The 20,155-nt window shown below is 33.6% G+C and overlaps 1 protein-coding gene across 1 annotated transcript in view; it reads right to left on the bottom strand.

Moving 5' to 3' along the window:
- Positions 1-9,619: 9,619 nt before the first annotated feature.
- The window catches only part of LOC145695018 (uncharacterized), a 65,339-nt gene continuing 54,803 nt past the window's right edge, over positions 9,620-20,155 (bottom strand). The window contains exon 3 of the mRNA XM_081771846.1: positions 9,620-14,025. Coding sequence (XP_081627972.1) covers positions 13,775-14,025 — 251 coding nt within the window. The 3' untranslated portion in view covers positions 9,620-13,774. The remainder of the gene's footprint in view (positions 14,026-20,155) is intronic.

Raw genomic sequence — 20,155 nt, 5'->3', positions numbered from 1 at the left:
CACATTTCCCCCTTTAGCTAATATTAAGTTAGTCGGAATTTTGTCTACACCAGGAGATTTGTGTTTCTTTAGTATCTTTATAGCAATTTCTACTTTTTTTTGGCTAGGGTCTGAAATTTGTGGTTCTGCTGTGTATTTCCCTTCCCCCACGAATATTAGCTTTTGGCTGCTTCTTAAGCAAATCGTCAAAGATATCTTTTCATCTATTCAAGATGCTATCTGTAAGAATTGTTCCGTCGTCTCTCTTCAATATACGTATACGCTCGAGGTTGATACTTTTTTTAAAATTCGTTGATACCTTTGAACATGTCTCAAATGTTTTTTCTTTTACTATTACTTTCAAGTTCATAATTTAACCTTTCAAAAAATCACGTTTCTCTCTTCTAAACGTTTTGAAAGTTCCTAATGTCAACGAAATTTAGTGTAGTTACATCTTTCCAATTTTGAAGCCAACGCAGTTTCGGCTATTTTCCCTATTCTGTCGCCCTATCTTCGCATTAAAATCTTCTAATAGAATTTTCATATGGTAGCGTGGGACTTAGTCAAATGCCCGTGATACCCCACTGACCCTTAAGAGTAATAAAACAAAATCTATCATTAACAAATTCAGTCCGTTTAATTGCTAATGTTAAAAGAATCGAAATTAAAATTCTATTTGTATGGTCACATACAGAATAAAATTACAAAAGTTTACAATTATTACTGAAAATTAATGCTGCCATCCATCTCGAACATCTTAAAAGCACATAGTTTCTAATTTATTGGAATTTCATTTCTTATCGATAGTATGGAACGTTGCAAGTAGTTGTACTGTAGACGTCCATAACTGATCTCGAAGTGGATCTGTACATCAACCAAAGATAGTTTTGTCAAGTTTAATAAAAAGTCCGCCTCTTGAAAACAGCTCTTATTTGTAAAAGAATACATAATGATCGCTTTTGGCTGTTGCAATGGTCTGTCCAAGCAGCTTTTAAAAAAATATGAACATAGTATAACAAAAAAAGCTGCTTCTCTTATATGCAAATAAAAAAGAAGGAAAAACTTGGTGTGGCGAGGGTATGAGGCGCCAAATTCTACTTCACCCCGGATCCCGAAATCTCTAGCTAAAGCTCTGTGCACATCCTTACATTTCCTTCCAAGGCCAAAGCAAATTATTTTGTATTTTAGACCATAAAGAAATATTAGGGTGTAAATAATAATAATAAAAAAAACAATTGAATTTTGGTAGATCATTAAAGGTGATATAATACGTAAATAATGTGTCATTTCAGAAGATGAGAAATGATTCCACTATGAAATCTGCATCATTACTTAGTGTCAATGTCATGACTTTCTCCCGGCACACCAGTGATTACATTGCGACACATTTGTACCGTATATTTCTGATCTTAAGATGACTCCAAATCAAAGACGACACACGCTATTTTAAACGAAGGATTATAGAAACACACACACACACACACACACACACACACACACACACACACACACACACACACACACACACACACACACACACACACACACAGAGCTAAGATAGCATTAACGTTAGAGCTAAGGTAGCATTAACGTTAGAGCTTTTTGGAGTATTAACGCTGTACTAACCTTTGACGTTTATTCCACCTTTGTGAGACAATTATTTTAAACTTCGATAAATCTAAATTTAGCCCGGAGTGTGTTATTCACTTATAACTCCTAAACTATGACAGCAATCAGTGTTTAATAGAGCTCTATTAATGCACTACTCACTGGTGTTAGTCCCACTTTTGTGACAAAATTACTAAAAAATTTGTGTAAAAGTTGAAAAATCTAAAGTTAGCCCCGAACGAGTTATTCATTATAAGTTCTAGAGTATGATAGTACTATCGTTAGTGTTTAGTGCACTAATATGCAATTACTAAGCACTAAACATGTAAATAGTTTTACTAGCACTTGAGAATCGTGCGGGGCTAAATTTAGACACAGCATTTTTCATTTTGTAAACTTCCCACATATTTAAAAGTACTAATAACCACATATAGTGTAATGGTTATAATATAGTGTAGTGTTAGTAGGTCTTATTGCAGAACTCCAAACATTAGTGCATCAACAGTATGGATGGTAGAAAATAAAACATAGGGGAAACTAACTATACGCTAGCCAATAAAAGCATTCACGATGAGAAGCATTAATGTTCGGTCTTGGTGCACTAGCAAGCAATAACGAAACACCATCGAGGACATTAGAAAAGACCACTACTGCATTTGAATTTCGTGAGAATTTGACCTAATGAAAAAATCCCTATGTTTTTCTTATGGGAGTTTCGTGACATAATTGCATATATCTACACTCATAGTGAAGCACTAACGAAACTATTAGTATTTTCTAGAAGCACTAACGATATACTAACGAATGACACTAATATTTTCCTTAGTGCTCAAATTAGGGGGCCAAGTTCATGCTAGGCACAAAGTATTTTTTACTTGTAGTTCCTACACTAATGAAGCACTAACGTTAGGATTGGTGCACTAAGAAGCACTAACGATGGACTAAGGATTGCACTAAAATAGATCATTAGTGCTTTTGTATTCGGCGGTAATTCGACGCAATGAAAAATTCCCCATGCATTTCTTATGGGAGTTTCGTGACATGTATTTAGCCATAACCACACTAATATTAACGAAACTTTTAGTATTTTCTAGAAGCACTAACGATGCACTAACGAACGGCACTATTCCTTTCCTTATTGGTTGAAGTGGGGGGCCAACGTATACCATTGTTTTGGTTCTAGAGCCTACACTAACGAAGCACTAACGTCACGAGTTGGTGCACTAGGAAGCACTAACGATGCACTAACGAGTGGCACTAGTTATTTCGTTAGTGCTTCAAGTGGGGGCAGCGTGATCTTGGGCACCCAAAGGTTTTTTACTTGTAGCTCCTACACTATTAAGTACTAACGTTAGGGGTTGTGCACTAAGAAGCACTAACGATGCACTAACGATTGATACTAATTTTATCGTTAGTGCTCAAAGTGGGGGGGGCCAAGCTCATGGACGTCTTTTTCTCTGCTAATTGAGAAGAATTAGAGTGAAGGGTAAATGTGTTGCACGCGCATATACACAAAGTAGCATTACAGAAAAGAAATAATAGACAAGTGCATTATTAAAAAAAAAAATCCGAAACTTACAGACTCATTAACCATCTTTGATCTCATTCTGTACCAATCTTCAAATTTACGGACTGCAACGCAAAGCAACTCAAAATATGTGTTAATTACTATTCGTAGTAAGTCTGTCAAAAAACAAAACAAAACAAGAAAAGGGACAGAGAGAGAGAGAGAGAGGTTAGATTACTCTCAAGTGCAAAATTTGCCTCACTGACGTCACATCGCAAAATCGGTATGTGATATTAAATATTGCAAATTAATATGCAATTTTTGCTTTTCGTTGTCGGAATCAAATACGGGATGTAGCCCCGTGTCTCGAAAAGTTAGGAAAAGAAATAGATTCCACTCGCATATAGACAGACAGACATTCATAAGCTTTAAATAAATCATGGGCAATCTTTTATTGATGACACTATCTGTAAAAGTTTTTTTTTTTTTTTTTTTTTTTAAATAAACTTCTAAATGAAACTTAAAAGAACGAAGATAATACGCCACTCAGAAAATAGCCATTATTCTCATTGTGAAACAATTTGGAACAATAATGGACTTTGATAATTCTATCAGACAATACATCCTGGAAGAGGCAGTCGTTTTATCTTCTCTCATAGCTGTTGTGCTTTTACACTTTGTGTCATCTGCTATAAACACTCACATTCGTTTATCTACTTCCTTTACTATCACTTTCACGAGTAAATTGATGACGAGTGAAAGTCTGGCGCCACGGAATCCCATTTAAGTTATTATATAGTTTATTATATATACATATAGCAAAATCGTAATATTTTCTCTTGTTTGAAAAGGTGGCGTTAAATACTGTACAAATTCAATACAGTAACGTTCTCGCCCACTTGCATAATGATTTATATTTTTTGGGGGGGGGGGGGGTTCAAAAGATCCAATATACTTTAGGCAGAAATTTTCTTGTAGGCCTTAATATGTGGGGAACTACATTTAGTATAGCCAAACCAAAATTATTACTTAACTCAGTGATATATGATTGTTTCGTAAAAAAAAAAAAAAAGAAAAAAAGAAAAAGAAAACAGAAAGAAAGAAAGAAAGAAAAGAAAAGAAAAGAAAAGAAAGAAAAAATATGAACACTCGATTTAGGGGCAGTTCAAAAATTTTGTGGCCCATGATCCAAAAACTAATTGTTGACCAAGATAGCAATCTTTTGATGCATTGTTTTGGATCAATCCTAAAATTATTGGCCAAGATCGCAATCTTTTGATCCATTTTTTGATATTCCTAAAAGTCTTGTTCAGTTTTAAAGCGTTACATTTGATAAATAAATTACCGGAAACATTTAATGATCCTTGTAACTTGTAAATTTAGATTAAAATAATTAAGTTTCTGAAGTAAACAATTAATTCATTGTATAATATACGTAAGTCTAAATACAAAAAACAGTCATATGTATCGTATTCGCACAACATATATCTACAGTAGAAACTCGATTAACCGTCACCCTCGGGACCGGGACCATGACGGTTAAGCGAATAGACGGATAACAGAAATATCGTTATAAAACTCTACAGTAAGTAGATTTTAAAGGTTTCTGGAAGAAATAAATAACCTTATACAAGTGAATAATACATGTTTATACTGTATTTAAATTACTGTACTGTACTTACATACAAGAGTAACAATGAACTGGTAGTGAAATAACGACACATTTAAAAATAATCTGTCATCTGCTTCTTCGAACGCCGAGCTTTCTGTGCGGCAATGTTGCGTATTTTTCTAAGAAGAAGTATCTGCATGGCATTCGCTTCCTCTTGTCTCTCAAACCAGTCGATGCACTGGGTTAACATTTTTTCGGCTTCGGAGTGGCTAGTGGCTGGTCGTTGCTCAGTTTCAGGTTCTTCATTCCGCCGTCTGCTTCGTCGTTGGCCTGCAGAACATTAGATATAATTTCGTCGTCACTCAAAAGTTGAAAACCTCCATCCATTTTATCGCATTCTAACCAGGTTATTATTTCTTCTGTCGTTTAAGTTTCACTGTCCAATCTGTTATTGCAAAGTTGCACAATTTCCTCAACACTAACCGTATCATCAGTAGGAAGTTCAGCTTCAGGTTCACGCCAAAGCTTATTCTACCCCTTTTTCAGACTTGAATCTTTAAGATCCGCCCACGCACTGGCAAGATTAAATATAGCATCTTTAATGTTGTAGGTTTTCCAAAATTCCTTAACTGTTGTTGCATAGTCAGATGACAGCAAACTTTCAATGAAACTTCTTCTGTACCGACGTTTCATGTTTTCAATGATCCCCTGGTCCATAGGTTGAATGAGGGGAGTTGTGTTGGCTGGAAGGAAGAGACACGTTATTTTACCATCGTCACTTTTAAGTTCATCAAAGGGATGTGATGGAGCGTTGTCCATAATGAGAAGTGCTTCCTGCGGCAACTTCAACTTGGCGAGATGTGCTCTAACTTGCGGTATAAACACTTTGTGAAACCATTCCGCAAAAATGGTTTGGTCCATCAAAGCGTTTTTTTTTTTTTTTTTTTGTGAATAATAGTTCACAGGAAGAGCATTCAAATTTAAGTTTTTAAATGCGCGTTTTTTTTTTTTTTTTGATTTACCAATCACTGCTAAGGATAACCTACGCTTGCCAGTTGCATTCGCACAGTCCATTGCAGTGATGCGATCTTTCTGGACCTTAAAGCCTGGTGCTGTCTTTTCTGAAAGTGATGCCAATGTCTTTTACGGCAAAGCTTTCCAGCTGAGCCTGGTTTCGTCGCAGTTGTACACTTGTTCTCTCACAAGTTTAAGAGCAGTAATTTTTGCCTGAAACTCTTCTCTGAAGTCTTCTATGATTGCGCTGTTTGAACTAAGTTTCTCGCCACTTATGTCCAGTTTTCGAATGCCGTGACGAAACTTAAATTTATCAAGCCAACCCATGCTAGCTTTAAAGTTAGGATCCCCATCTAACTTTTTATTAAGTTCGATTGCTTTTGTCATTATAATTGGCCCTGAAATTCGTTGACTTCGAGCTTGAATAAACCACTGATACACAGCATTGTCAAGTTCTTCATATCTAACAGGTTTCATAGTTTTACGAGTTTTTACATCTCCATCGGTGATCTGCATTTTTGACACATGCTGCTCAATCTTTTCGGCATCCCGTTTTATGTCATTGACGGTCATTCTACCAACACCATAAATCAGCGCGATACTTGTTGCAGTTTCGCCCTTCCTCAAACGTTTAATAATTTTGAGTTTTTGGTCAAGTCCTAACACGACTCATTTTCGCTTTTCAGCCATCTTCCAAGCATCACAATCAACAGTAAGTTGATAAGGAGTATGTACACTGTACGCTTTGTAACAGTACTCGTACTGTACACACTAAATCTGCGTGCCAACTCAAGGTGTCCAGTGAAACTGACAGTAACTGATTGAGTTACCAAAACAGTAGGAATTGGGCGGGGCCTACGAAAGGGTAGGGGTGGGGATTTTCCGCGTTCAATAACAATGGACAGTCGCGTTCAATAACAATGGACTAAAAAAATAGTCATGACGTCAGAGAAAATTAAACTTTAATTTAAACAAAGAATTTTCAATTTTACTAGATATTTATGGAAGCGTATCTAATCAGCAATTCTCTTAAGAAAATCTTAGACACAAACCTCCAGTTTACTAACTTTTATATCTCTTATTCCATTGTATACCTGTACTAGCTAATCCTATTGGAGATGATGTCTCGCTCTCCGCTTGTTCCAAGGGCAACTCCGCTCCACATAGTAATGCACCAGAGTAATGCATTTTGGTGCAATGCTGCCGCAAGCCGGACCGGCGTTGAAAAAGTGGAAATCAAGCAACATCTTCTTTTTTTAAAATGGATTTTTATAAATATCCATCACAACTTATAATGATTGAACAGGATCAGAGTAAACCGTATTCCTTCCATGTTACACTAATATAGGTTCGTCTTGAAAACAATTCATAACAGTTTGGAATTTAATTTCTGGCATCTTGAGTGTTTCAAGTTCATGCTTTTCTCCATAAGGGTTTCAGTACTGTACCAAGTTTTCGTGTTGAAACTAGCATGACCGGAAGTGACGCATGACTATTTCAGTTCATTTCGCTTACACTTTATTCCGTGCTCTGTACGGAGCACGGTGTCAATTACGGCACATTTAAAGTACAGTACTGTCCGGAGCAGTGACGGATAACAGAGAGTGACGGTTAAAAGAGTGATGGTTAATCGAGTTTCTACTGTACCAACAAAATGACCCATATTTCATATTCATATGTTGCTAATAAAAATATTACTACAAAATTGTTTTTTTATACAGTGGCATACACAAGTGGTGTTCGGGGCTTTAGCCCCGACTTGAGCAAGATATTCATATATGAACATTTACCATATTAAGACATATGAACAAACATCTGAAATTATATGGACTTGGAGACAACTCTTCCTTTACAAACCTATGCATACACCACTAATTATATATATATATATACAAGGTGTTCAATTACGAAACTCCCCTCGTTAGATGATAGGGAGAGTTGTTCAAAGTAAAAGAAAAAATCATATGACCATATGTTCTATTCTCAACAGTTTGAGAGCTATAGGTTCTGAATAATTTCTTACCTTATGTTGTTTATTGTTCATCCTGCAGTTACTATATGGAATTAAGAAATAGCACATTTGAAAGGTTATACTGTAGAATGTCCTTTCGAACGACATGAAGCATGTTTCAGTGGTGTCTATGAAAGGGAAGCTATTAAGAGGAATTTGCGAATCAAGTAATGCCATCCAATTTTCTTAAACAATCTTAAAATAATGCTAATGGGAGAATAGAACGCATGGTCACATGCACTTTTTTTTTTTTTTTTTTGCTCAGAATGACCTCTTCAATCACCTTCGAAAGTGACTCTATTCCCTGCTGGGAACCCTGTATATTTGAGACCAATGGCATGTACTTTTAACTAAGTGATTTGATTGGGTTCTACGCAGCTTCCTGTAAAATCAATTTTGGATATTTGCTTTACACACTTTTGAATTTAGTTCCTGATGATAGGCGCACTATTTGCACATGAAGTTGAAGCCAGGTCTCCCGCATACGCAAACCATATAAGCCATGAGGATTTTCTATCCTACACTTGTGAATTCTTAGGCTAGTGAGGGATGTCACATTGGTAAAAATTAGAATTTTAACTCTACAAGCTAAGGGAAAAAATCTTACCTAACGCTCTAATTGTTGTATACAAAGATTAGAACATAAGAAAGATTTCTTCCTTTATTTTGTAGAGATAAAATGTTAACCTTTATTTATCTCACTTTCCTCCCGAGTATCCATTCCTCACACATAATTTTTTCTCAGTTTTTAAGTTATATTTTACGCGTAATATTGTTTGATTAAATGTAAACAAAATCTAGCGTATTACATTTCGTAAATTTTAATAATGTAAAATTCAGATTTAAAATTATTTATCAATATAGTTACTCATCTCTCTCTTTGAGAATGATAAAGGAAGCATATACATTAGAATTCCCAGAATTGACTTTTTTTTTACTTCCTTTGGACCCATCTTACATGCTATTCAACATAGAATGCCGATTTTTTACTGTCATTTTAGAGTACTATAACGATTGCCAATGAAAGAATAAAAATAGGAAGTGTTTTATTTGCAAAAATAGGTAAGCTAAATCGTTTCGATAATGAGATGAAAGAAATCCTGACGCCATCCGCTCTTATACTACAGAAAGTGAGATGATATCGAAAACGAGCCATTCCACAAAGCACAAAGCAATACGCTCCTTGGATGTCCAAACAATGTCAGAGAGCTCCTATGCTTGGGATCCCATGTTAAGCAGTATGTCCATCTCAGTGCTGAAGAGACGATAATCTCAAATTCAACCAACCAATCAAAGAGATTCCAGCCTCAGGATATCTGAATATCTACACAATATCACAATTTTGCCAATGAATATCTCTTGGATATCCTGTGCAAATTCAAATATCCGCTTACGTACTACAAACGGGACATCCTGCGGGTTATTTCTGGCCTCTGCGGGATAACTACAGGACGAAGTTTAGACATCGAAATACTTTTTTCGTAACAGGTACATCCTATTGAATTCCAAGGGAAATCCTGTATATATTTCCATTATCCCTAAAGCTTTACTGTGAATCTAATATTCTGGACAGATTTTGTATCTCTGGGACATATAAAGGATATCCTGTGGGATGTGTTCTATTGATAAGGATGCATGTAAAATAATATTTAAAAAGAAAACATTGTTTCTCTTTCGGTGAAATGAGTTTAGTTTCGAGACTAAAGATATTTACATTTTTTAAAGCAAAATCTGTAATAGTTAAAGCGATACAAAATACAAATAAAAACTAGGCAGTAATGTTTTAAATTTCAATTGTCAATAAGTTAAAAAATAAAATCAAAGTTGAAAAATTAAATTCCCTAAATCAGATAAAAGGCAGCATACAGAAGAAATAATACACAAATGATAGCATAGTATCTCTGATTCTCTTTATTTCGATATTCTTTTAATATCATAATCGTTTACAAGTCTGTCCTATCTTATGCATAAGCGTGCGCAGACCTCCAGAAATGGGGAAACACATAACTATAATTCCTAATAAAGAGACGCTGGATCTTGTTTAAGAAGTCCTCAAAAGTTTAGAAAAGACATTTGCTTGTTACCTCTCATGCTCACGCTTATGATTTTATTCTTTCGAACAGTAAACATACTTAATACATGTTTCATTTGTACAGAAAAAATGAGATAATGGAAAAATAATAAAACTTGTGGAATACACATATGAAAAATAAAGATACAGTGTTTACATTGTGTAATAATAAATGGGAGAGGCATTTCAACATAAATTAATGTTTAGAAAGATAAACATTGTTCAGTGTGGCTGCTTTTTTCTCATTTGTTTTTCACTCAAACTTCATAAAAGTACTGAATGTTAACGACGCTTACGTCATTTTTCATTTTAAGCATTAATTATATATAACAATTATTTAATATTAATCAAGTAAGGGATATTTAAATAGATTTGAAGATGGAATCAGTAAAAACCAAACTATTAAGATTATTGTTTATTTCAAAGAAAACACAGAAATAACTTTGCGTATATATCAATGGAGTAAACAATAAAGATGGACCAGGTTTTTAATATATTTAAAAAATCATTTACATATTTATTTTACATATCTGACTATTAGCCCTGGGATAATAAAATACTCATAGCCTATTTACACATTTATTTCTCTAACAATACTCCACATCGTTTGTGTCTACACAGGATTAGAAAGCGAATCGAGTTGTCGTAGCTATGGACACTTGTAACATGAATGCAATTATTAATTTGTCTGAATTGAAAATATTAATTATCTTTCTGCAACAGCTCTTAGACATCTCTCTAAAAGTAACGATATTTTCTACGTATACTAGAAACTTGTAATTGTTTCGACATTTGAATTTGGCTTATTTTGTCTACTTTTTCCGCTTCTTAAATCTTAATTTTATTTCAAAGAAAGTGCACATCTTAACTTTCGCTTAATTGTAGTTTCAAGATTTATTATGGTCGTATACACACTGACACATAGATAGACATTTATAACTAAGATGCAATTAAAGTTATAAATTTAGATATGTTAAACTATAGGAAAACAACATTATCATCCCCTAGGTAATAAAACTTAAGAAGTAACACAATGAAAAATTCACAATGCAACATATTAAAATAACATTATCAGGAGAAAGAAATGAAATTCTCATTTACTACATTCTATTGTTTAGAACTAACAACAATAAACAAATGTCTAGACACGTCATGGCAAGGCAATTGTTCAATATTCGTTTTATTATGATCACACCTTCACTCATAAAGATTTCATAACTTTTTGTAGATACCTTGATATAAATTCTTAACAGTTTTTTAGTACCTATAACATCTCTATTTCCTAGTCGATTATTTATATGCAAAATTATTATTATTATTATTATTATTATTATTATTATTATTATTATTATTATTATTATTATTATTATTATTAAGCGAACTGAAATGTTAATTATGTTATTACTGAATTTCTTCAAGTATTGTTTAATGGTTCTTGTCTTTTTTAAAAATCTGAATTTACATTACACATGCATGTATTATTGTTTAAATTGAATTTTATTATTAAATATAACAAAATTCAATTTTCATGAAACAGGAGACATTAAAATAAATTTGAAGAAGTAAACAGTAAAAATAAAATATTTTAACATTCCACTTTATCTCAAAGAAAATAGAAAAATCAATAATTTGTTTTACAATATAAATATAAATCAACGTATTACAAAATAAACTTAATATAAGTTTGTAGTAAAGTTAATTTCTGATTGTAAAAAAATACTATCGTGATAAATTGCTGATTCGTTATTTTTCACACAAGAGTTTATTTTTCCGTTTCATGGACACGTCGAATAAAACATAATATTGTGGCTATGGTTACACAGATATTATCAACACCAAAATAGGTCTTCAATACCAATTTTGTGTTAGCATTTAGTGACTCCTTGATAATATATTCTTTATAATCGTATATGAAAAAGAGTATGTTTTCCTTTTTTGTTAATACATACTGTTTTTCCCCGAAAGTAAGACCGGGTCTAACATTATTATTATTATTGCCTGAAAGACACAATACATTTTATTATTTTTGTACAGAAATGCAAATATATGTATGGAGATTTATTATGTGGGAAGTATATCGTTTCAAATACTGCAACTACTAAAACATACTTTTGAGGGTAAGGATTATTTTTGGAATAGGCATAACTGTATTGCAAGCAATCTAAAATAAATAAGATACTACTTACAAATAATACGATCGTACCTGTGTGACTGTTAGGAATATATTTCAGTGTTAGGATAAGGCAAACAAATAATGAAACAATCTGCTTTCCGCATAATAAAAACTCATTCATTATTGGAAACGCATGACACATTTGTAGCACTACAAAAATTCGTTTTGCTCGTTTTGTCGAAAATAAACTACTCATGTCAAACATATCATTTTCAATTTATCGACTGATGTATGATCTTTCAACACATTACCTTTCATGACCTTTCATATGACCTTTCAACATGGTTTAGGGTTAATCTTAATTTTGGTCTAAATTTGATTCACCATCCAGTGTATTGTTATTCTTCTAATGTGACATTGAAGAACTTGATGATAGTATACTTTAGTTTCAGTCATATCTTAATAGGTGGCATGTTTGTCGTACATCAATTTTTTATACTTTCAAGAATTTTTTTTCTAGTTTTCTCGAACACTACACATCAGATTATGTAGTAACCCATATTACTTTGTTCAATTTAATAAAGTCCATTAGTATGCGTATATGTCTTAGTTTGGAGTTGTTTTTCGTTGAATGCTATGGATATTGTAAAATTTTCTGGTTAGGTATTATTTAAAGGAAACACGGTAATATTGTATGTTATGTGATATTCAAATCAAACAAACATTAATATCAATTTAAAAATGCACTATTGGGTCACTTTAAATTGACTGTTTAAAAAATAGAAACAAAGTATAAATTAAACACTTGAATTTATTACACGAAAACGAAAATACTTGAAACTTTTACACAATAGCTATATGTGCTTATAATTTCTCTCTTTACAATTACTCTCTGTGACCGGATCAAATAGCCCAGCTGCTGACGTCCTTATTAAATATCAGTAATCTGTCAATAATTACTCTCTTATTTCCAAAAAATATATTAGTGATTGGTAAACAATTAGTAAAAATTACTAATTCCGTCGGGGAAGGGGAAAAGTAGCGTAACTGGAAAACACGATTTTGAGTTATGACCATCATTCATCGATTGTTATTTAACCTGCTCTATCAACCATAAGACTTTCTTAGCTGAATTCTTGAGATAAGTGAGATATAAACGTTCTGCAAATGGTATATTTTGAAATGTGTAGTACGATATAACGTTAAAGACACCTTTCACATTGTTTGCTTGTAAAATTATAAAAATCAACATACGCCACTTCGCCCCGTCACCGACCATTTGTGAATATTCAAACAAATTAGTGATTTTCAGAACGTATTTATTGCGCATCATGATGTCTTGTTTCTACTACTAAGTTTGTCGCCAAAACGTGAAGTGTTAATAAATAGTTCCACTATGTTATACTTCACTCATTTTATTATTAAAATACAAGTATTTCTTTAGATACACCAAAAAATGTTAGATATGCAATACATGTTAACCAATAGACTTGTAATTGAAAATAAAAGTAACAAGAAACTAATTAAATGCTTAGGCTACTCTTTTTTTTTTCAATTCTTTAAAAAGATTAATATACTAATTATAATTAGAAACTCTTTCTAATAGTGAAAATTAGTATTACAATGTTCTTGAAATAATGTAGTTATTTAGTGATATTTGTGAAATATATTTACATATTTTCCTACGATCTCCAATTATAATTTACATTTTCTGCCATACTAAACTAGGCCGAAATAATCTTTCTAATCATTATTAAAGAACACGCAAATTAAAAAGCTAGGTACATTTTTTAAAAATCAAATCTATATAATTACTCAGTATGAACACATAAGAATGGTATGATTACTTGTCTTTTTAGTTAAACATTGTTGGGTGAACTTGTGGTACTTGCATAGTTCTGGCATTCTGGGTCAGGAATCCGATAAGTATTTCTTGGATCCAACGCCGATGCTGAAATCATTCGGTCAAAGGCTCTAAGTTCAAGTGGCGTTGCTGAGGATTTTGTGAACAGGCTGTACCAAGATAACACTCTTCCTCTAGTTTTAGTGTAGCATGATTTTAGGATGAGAGATCTTGAGCGGTCTATCACGTTCAGATGGAATTCCAAGCCTTTCAAATATTTAAAAAGTAAATACTAAAATTAATACTATTACAATTGCACAAAATGAACATTTACTTACGCTAATATCAATTTGATTCTTGTAAGGACTCATTTAATTTGGTAGCATATACGTAAAGAATTATCATTCGTCTCAATGATGAAAAAGTGCCCATGTTTGGATAAATTTGTAATTGTATTTGTTATACTGGGATACAGACAAAATCTCGCGGCAGAAATATTGCCGCCCAAAATATCGCGGGCCAAAACTTTTTAAATAATAGTTGTATTTAGTTTGTAATAAACAAAATAGTTTTAACATACAGTTATTAAAACTAAATAATAATGCTATTTAAAAAGTAGTTCACAGCAAACCAAAACAACACAATACGTAACCAAGGGCCGTATGCATAGTTATTCTGCGGGTTACTTAGGGGCTACGTACGGGACACGTGATAATTTGCGTTGCAGAGTTCTCCCGCAGGGTCAAACAAGCCCGCAACCTTCCCGTAAGTCAAGGGAATGGCTAGGGGTGCTTCAACGCACCCTTTGCTAGCCCGTAGCAGTTTGTGTTGTTGTATAAAATGCATATGCTCCGTGCTGACAAAATATTTGAGTATGTTAATGAGTTTACCGAATTCGTTGAGCTGATTAAGCGATAATAAATGACATATTGATGGCAACCAATTTTAAAATATATACCAATTCCTGAAAGAAGATTGCAGGATATTTTGCTTCCGCTCGTACAAATATTGAATACAAGGTCAAAGAATGGACTAACAACTTCTACCTGAAATAAAATAAGCGAGAGATGCTTGTTGTTACAGTATTGGTACTGAAGTAGATTTTAGATTAGATTGTAGATTAGCTTCAGAATTGATTCTAGGGGTCCAGTGGTGATTTCAAGGATCGGCCGGGGGGGGGGATTTCTCCCCGAGAACCATGACATTCCCTCAGGACCACATAGCCTATCGTGCTCAATGTGAATTCTCAGTATTTTCGTTACTAATACATTTCATCCGCAGTATATTGAAATCGCCACACACACACACACACACACACACACACAGAAAAAACTGGAATCATCACTGATGGGAAAAATTGACTCAATAGTTACACATATTTCATCGTGAAAATGTTATTCGAATGTGTTTTACATCCTTCTCCCTGTTGGTGTTTTCCTACATTTCTCAGTTAGCATAGGTAAAGTTGAGGAGCGCTAACATCCTTTTTTTTTTCACTAATGATCTAACGTCTTCTGCATTCTTGGTTTCTTACCTGACCACCAGCTGCGTACACATTTATAATATGCTTGCAAACTTATATATTATAAATAAATAAGTGCGAAAAACCATGCCCAACACAGGAAAAGTTTGCATTTATTCCGATTCCAAGCTGGGCACAATTTGAGGGATCAATCATGATTCTGTCCGCGGAAGCAGGCACATTAGTGTTGGTGATATGCGTATAAGGAAAGACAAGTGGAAATCATCGAACTCCTGTTTATCGACGCGCTGTAATTGCTCAAAGTATGCATCGGTTCACGTGATTATGGAAACAGTGTTAAGAAGTATGGCTCATAATTATGCAATTATAATGCAAAACTAGGTTCTAGTGACCACCTACTACAGATAGATGCATATTTTTTATACTAATTTGATCATTATTCGAGTAAACCGTTCTATCAAATTTTACACATTTCTTACATTTTCAGGTTAGGTTAGAGCTTTGTATTTCTTTTAGCAAAGTATGTCTATATGAAGAGCTCCATTACTACTTGCAGATTAACTAAAGGAGGGCTCAGTATAAATACAGTGTGGGCGTATAACAAAAACTACAGTACATAAGATACGAATCAATTTGTGCTATGTGGCTAAAAGCACGAATGCTACCTAACTGAGTTATGGTAGGAGCGCATCAGGCGGCTCCGAGTGATAGTGAGCGGGTGCGTCCGTAGGGAGCAGGCGCGTCAGCGATGGGGGTATATGTATATACGAGGATAGTGGAAAAGCACACTTACACTTACAATACTTTCATTATCACTTAAATCATTTCAATATGCTGCCATTGATGGCAATTACTTATATTTACTCTTTCATTCCTCCACGAAAAATGTAGGGCTTCACATCGTATTTTACCTATAAATTTTCTATTTCGTAAAAGTGTCTGCTCGAGTGAACCCCTAATTTGTTTACACACCATCGCAATCTCGCCCGTTCCCTACGGACGGACCTCGACTGTAGCCCTCCAGCTTCACCTTGGCATTAAACCGTAGTAGATGCAAAAATTGCTTGTAATAAGCAGCTTCCAAAGTTTGGTGCATGGTTTTGAGACGTCTGGCTTTCACTATATGTATGTATGTCTTATACAATTGTACGCAATTAGATGATAACACTCTAGGAATAAGTAGATAAGAAGTTTTACGCTATTTGCATGGAATATCCTCCCAAAAATACTGTATTTATAGACATAACTTTTATGCCTCCTAAGGTTAACTTTTACTGGCAAATTGTTTAGAAAATACATTCACAAAAATACTATGGGCTGATTTTGTCCAAAAAATTACAGTGTATATGTAATTTATTTCTAGTGGGATCTCTATTGTAAAGCTACAGCCCCACATGTTTTCTAGCTACATATCCATATTTCTTTTTGCGAGTTAACAGACTTTACCTGAAAATGAAAAAGAAATGTATTGCTAATCTACACCGATATTTTCCGCTTTTCTATATCACTTTATAACTATTTTCAAGTTAACAGACTTTATCTGAAAATTTAAAAAAAAAGAACTGTATTCCTAATCTACACCATTATTTTTCCGCCTTGGCAAGAACAAAATTCAGAACATTTATTTCATTTTTTGATATAGCATACGTTGTATCCATGCAGTTGCTGCTTCGATGTTAATTCTTTATCATAGTAGAATTGAGTTTCGGAGTTCTACCTTCAACTTTTTTTTTGACAAAATTTTAGCCTCGCTCGAGGTGTACTAGACCAATCAGCTCTCAGTGTTAACCGTACCTGAGGGATCACTTTGGAAGCTTTATGCATTGCACAGTCAAGGGGAAGGTTGAGGAAGCCCACAGGCACGGTTCGTCTAGGGGACCCCTACGTGGTCGACTATGCATATGGCCCCAAGTGCAGTTGAGATCGTTCCTCTAGTCGCTGTCTTAACTTAAATTTTAGGGAAATTGTTATTCTGGCAACACTGTCATTTCTATGGGTGGCAACACTGAAAATTCTTCAGGTTCATATTTTCTGTTGTAGAACAACATTATCTATGATTGTAATAAGTTGAATTCATTATCTCCTTTCACTTATGAATAAACAAGGAAAAGAAAAATGGTAAATTTTACATTATTTTTAGTAAGGCAGGCTCTTAACAATGAAATGTGAACAAAATTGCCTGAGTTATTTTTGAGAAAACTATCCGGAAAAAAAGAACTCTTCCTCAGAATAAACTACCTTTCATACATTTTTTCCCCAAGGCAAACGAGTTATTCCGTATTGTAAGGTTATAAGTGAAATATGCATTTATGAAATAATAACAAAATAGTTACAGCCTTTTTTCGCAAATTTCGATTTTCACCCTTAAGCAAACTACCTTTTTTTTAGAGGTAGAAAGAAAATTAAAAGGAAAAAAGTCCTCTGGAGGATCGCATAAAAAACTTAAGTTTCAAATTTGGTCTCGATACATGGAATGGTATGGCCTCTAAGCGTATGTATATCAGGACGAACAAACAGATAGATGTCGAAAAATTACTTTTCTTCTTTCCATTATCTCTATCTCCATACTTACTATGGTGAACAACATCTCTTCCATGAGTTATTTATCGGAGTACTCTCGCTTTCCTTCCACATTTTCAGTCCACCATTTCTTTCATAATCATTCCTCTTATGTTCTATCATTCTTCATTAGCAGGGCCCGGATCTTGTTGATAAGTCAACTTTTTTCTGTTACGCAATGGACAAGGCAAGTTCAAATAAAAACGTTATCCATAAACTCTAGATTCTAAAAATATAGTTTTTTAGGGCCAACTTTTGGTCACTTTTTGCCGTTTTGAAATTTCAGGTCATTTTTTAATATTTTAAGGTAACATTTAGGTCACTTATGGTCTTTTTATTCCTTTTCTTCTACATAAGGAAATCTTTAAATGAACACGGTTTACGGATGTGGAAAAGACGAAATTGAATAATCTCTTTTCTTACCTCCTGACTATTGGGGTGGAAAAACTGCATTCTTAACAAGCTAATGAAAACTAAACTGTAGCTGGTTAACGAAAGATGGGGGTTGGTAGGTGGCCAAACAGATAGTTTTGGGTTATTGACCACAAAGAATGTGATCACCTGAATAACTAAAAATGCATTAGAAGGTTTTTATCTATTATTTTCGTGTAGTCTAAACTTGCTAAGTTTTATTGTTTAAGAGTGCTTCCTACTTTTAACTCGGGAGTGAATTGACGCTTTCAATACTTACAATGCCGTACAATGGACTGATCAATAGAAATAAATGATCAATGGACTGCAACTAAGTGAAACAATACTTTTTGAATATGAGTGAGAAATGTTAATTAAAAATCCAATGGATATTAAAAAATGTCAATGTTTAATGAAATAAAAGTTTGAGAAAACGTAAGTTTTAAGGTCAATTTTTGTGATTTTTAGGGTCATTTTACAGGAATTTTAGTATCATTTTATAGGTCACTTTTTAAATTTTTTTTAGGTCAACAAGATCCGGGCTCTGTTCATTAGTATAAACGAGGGACATTAAATATTTCATTTTCATTCCTGATACTCATGTTTCAAATACTTATCTTGTTTGTTAGTTTGTTTATTAAAGTTTACCGTTCTTTTACATCACCAAGGCTATATGAGATGTTGATTTACAGTTTAAGATAGAATCCAAACCATTTTAATGTATTTAATGCTCTCCCACCCGGGAATCAGTCCCCGGACCTCGAGCATCAAAGACGCTGGCGTACCACTAGACAAGCAAGAGGTCTCGAACGCTTTCTGTTGCTTTCATAATTGCTTTTTGTGAAGTTGACGGAAAGGGACTAAAGACTTTGGAAGTGTGAATATGAAGGGATAATAGTGAAACTTGGTTAAGTGAAACCTAGAGTCAAATACCAGCAAGACAAACATGTTTTCTAATAACTACTTATATCTCTGATGTTCTACGTAAAAAAAAAAAAAAAAAAAAGGTCTTTTAAAGATTGAGTGAAAACATGAACTAATGCATAAACATAAACAAAAACAGGTTAAATTATTCCAAAAAGCACGTTTTTGTTTTTTATCAACTTGCATTGCAAGAATAATCATTATACTAGTAACTACGAAGTTGCTAAACATGTTGATAGTTAAGACGTCAATTCATTATTTAAATCACTTTGCTGTGTAAAGTAAAAGGCGGTTCTCTCCTTGTCTATCTGGTAGAGATATATCAACAGAATGTCCGAATTTCAATCTCCGCTTATGCACTTTATTATTTATTTGCTTGCCTGTTGGTATGTAGTTCATGTTGTTGCTTCAGATAAATTGTGGATTATATATATATTATGAAAGTTTTGAAGTAATACAGTCAGTGCCTACAACTTTCATTCTATGTATTGTAATATTGATATTAGTTCACATAAATTTGTACTAAAGTTATTAATACTGTCAATCGATTATAAGTTCTATGATCTAGCTTCAAAGACTATAATCAAATAGGTATACTGACGAAATTTATATGAGACCACCGCAAAAACATACTCTTTCAAGTAAATAAATAATCAAAATCGGTGCACCTATATCGAAGTTGTTGTGAGTAAACATACGCACATTGATTACGGTATTAACACTTTCAACCAATAAGGAGTTTCACGATGCAGCTCCCAAGGTTATCAATAAATCTTGATGAAATTTACTAGAGGTCACCACGAAAGCATCCTCTTTCAACACATAAATAATTAAAATCGGTGGAAGTTGAAGTTATGAGTGAACGCATCCACAATATAATATAATAAGTAAACTTGTACATACGAGTTTAATACAGTATCTCCTACTTTCCGTCGAGTCGGTTTAAAAATACTACGAAAAGAAGAGCTACAGGTTTCTAATGGACGAGTAATATTATGAAAAAGGCATGCGGCAGTTTTC

The sequence above is a fragment of the Thermobia domestica genome, chromosome 9, assembly GCF_964235325.1.
Source record: "Thermobia domestica chromosome 9, izTheDome1.hap1.1, whole genome shotgun sequence".
In the NCBI taxonomy this organism is placed as follows: Eukaryota; Metazoa; Arthropoda; class Insecta; order Zygentoma; family Lepismatidae; genus Thermobia; species Thermobia domestica.
Note: the sequence above shows the minus strand (reverse complement) of the source record. Positions and strands in the feature narration are given on the sequence as shown.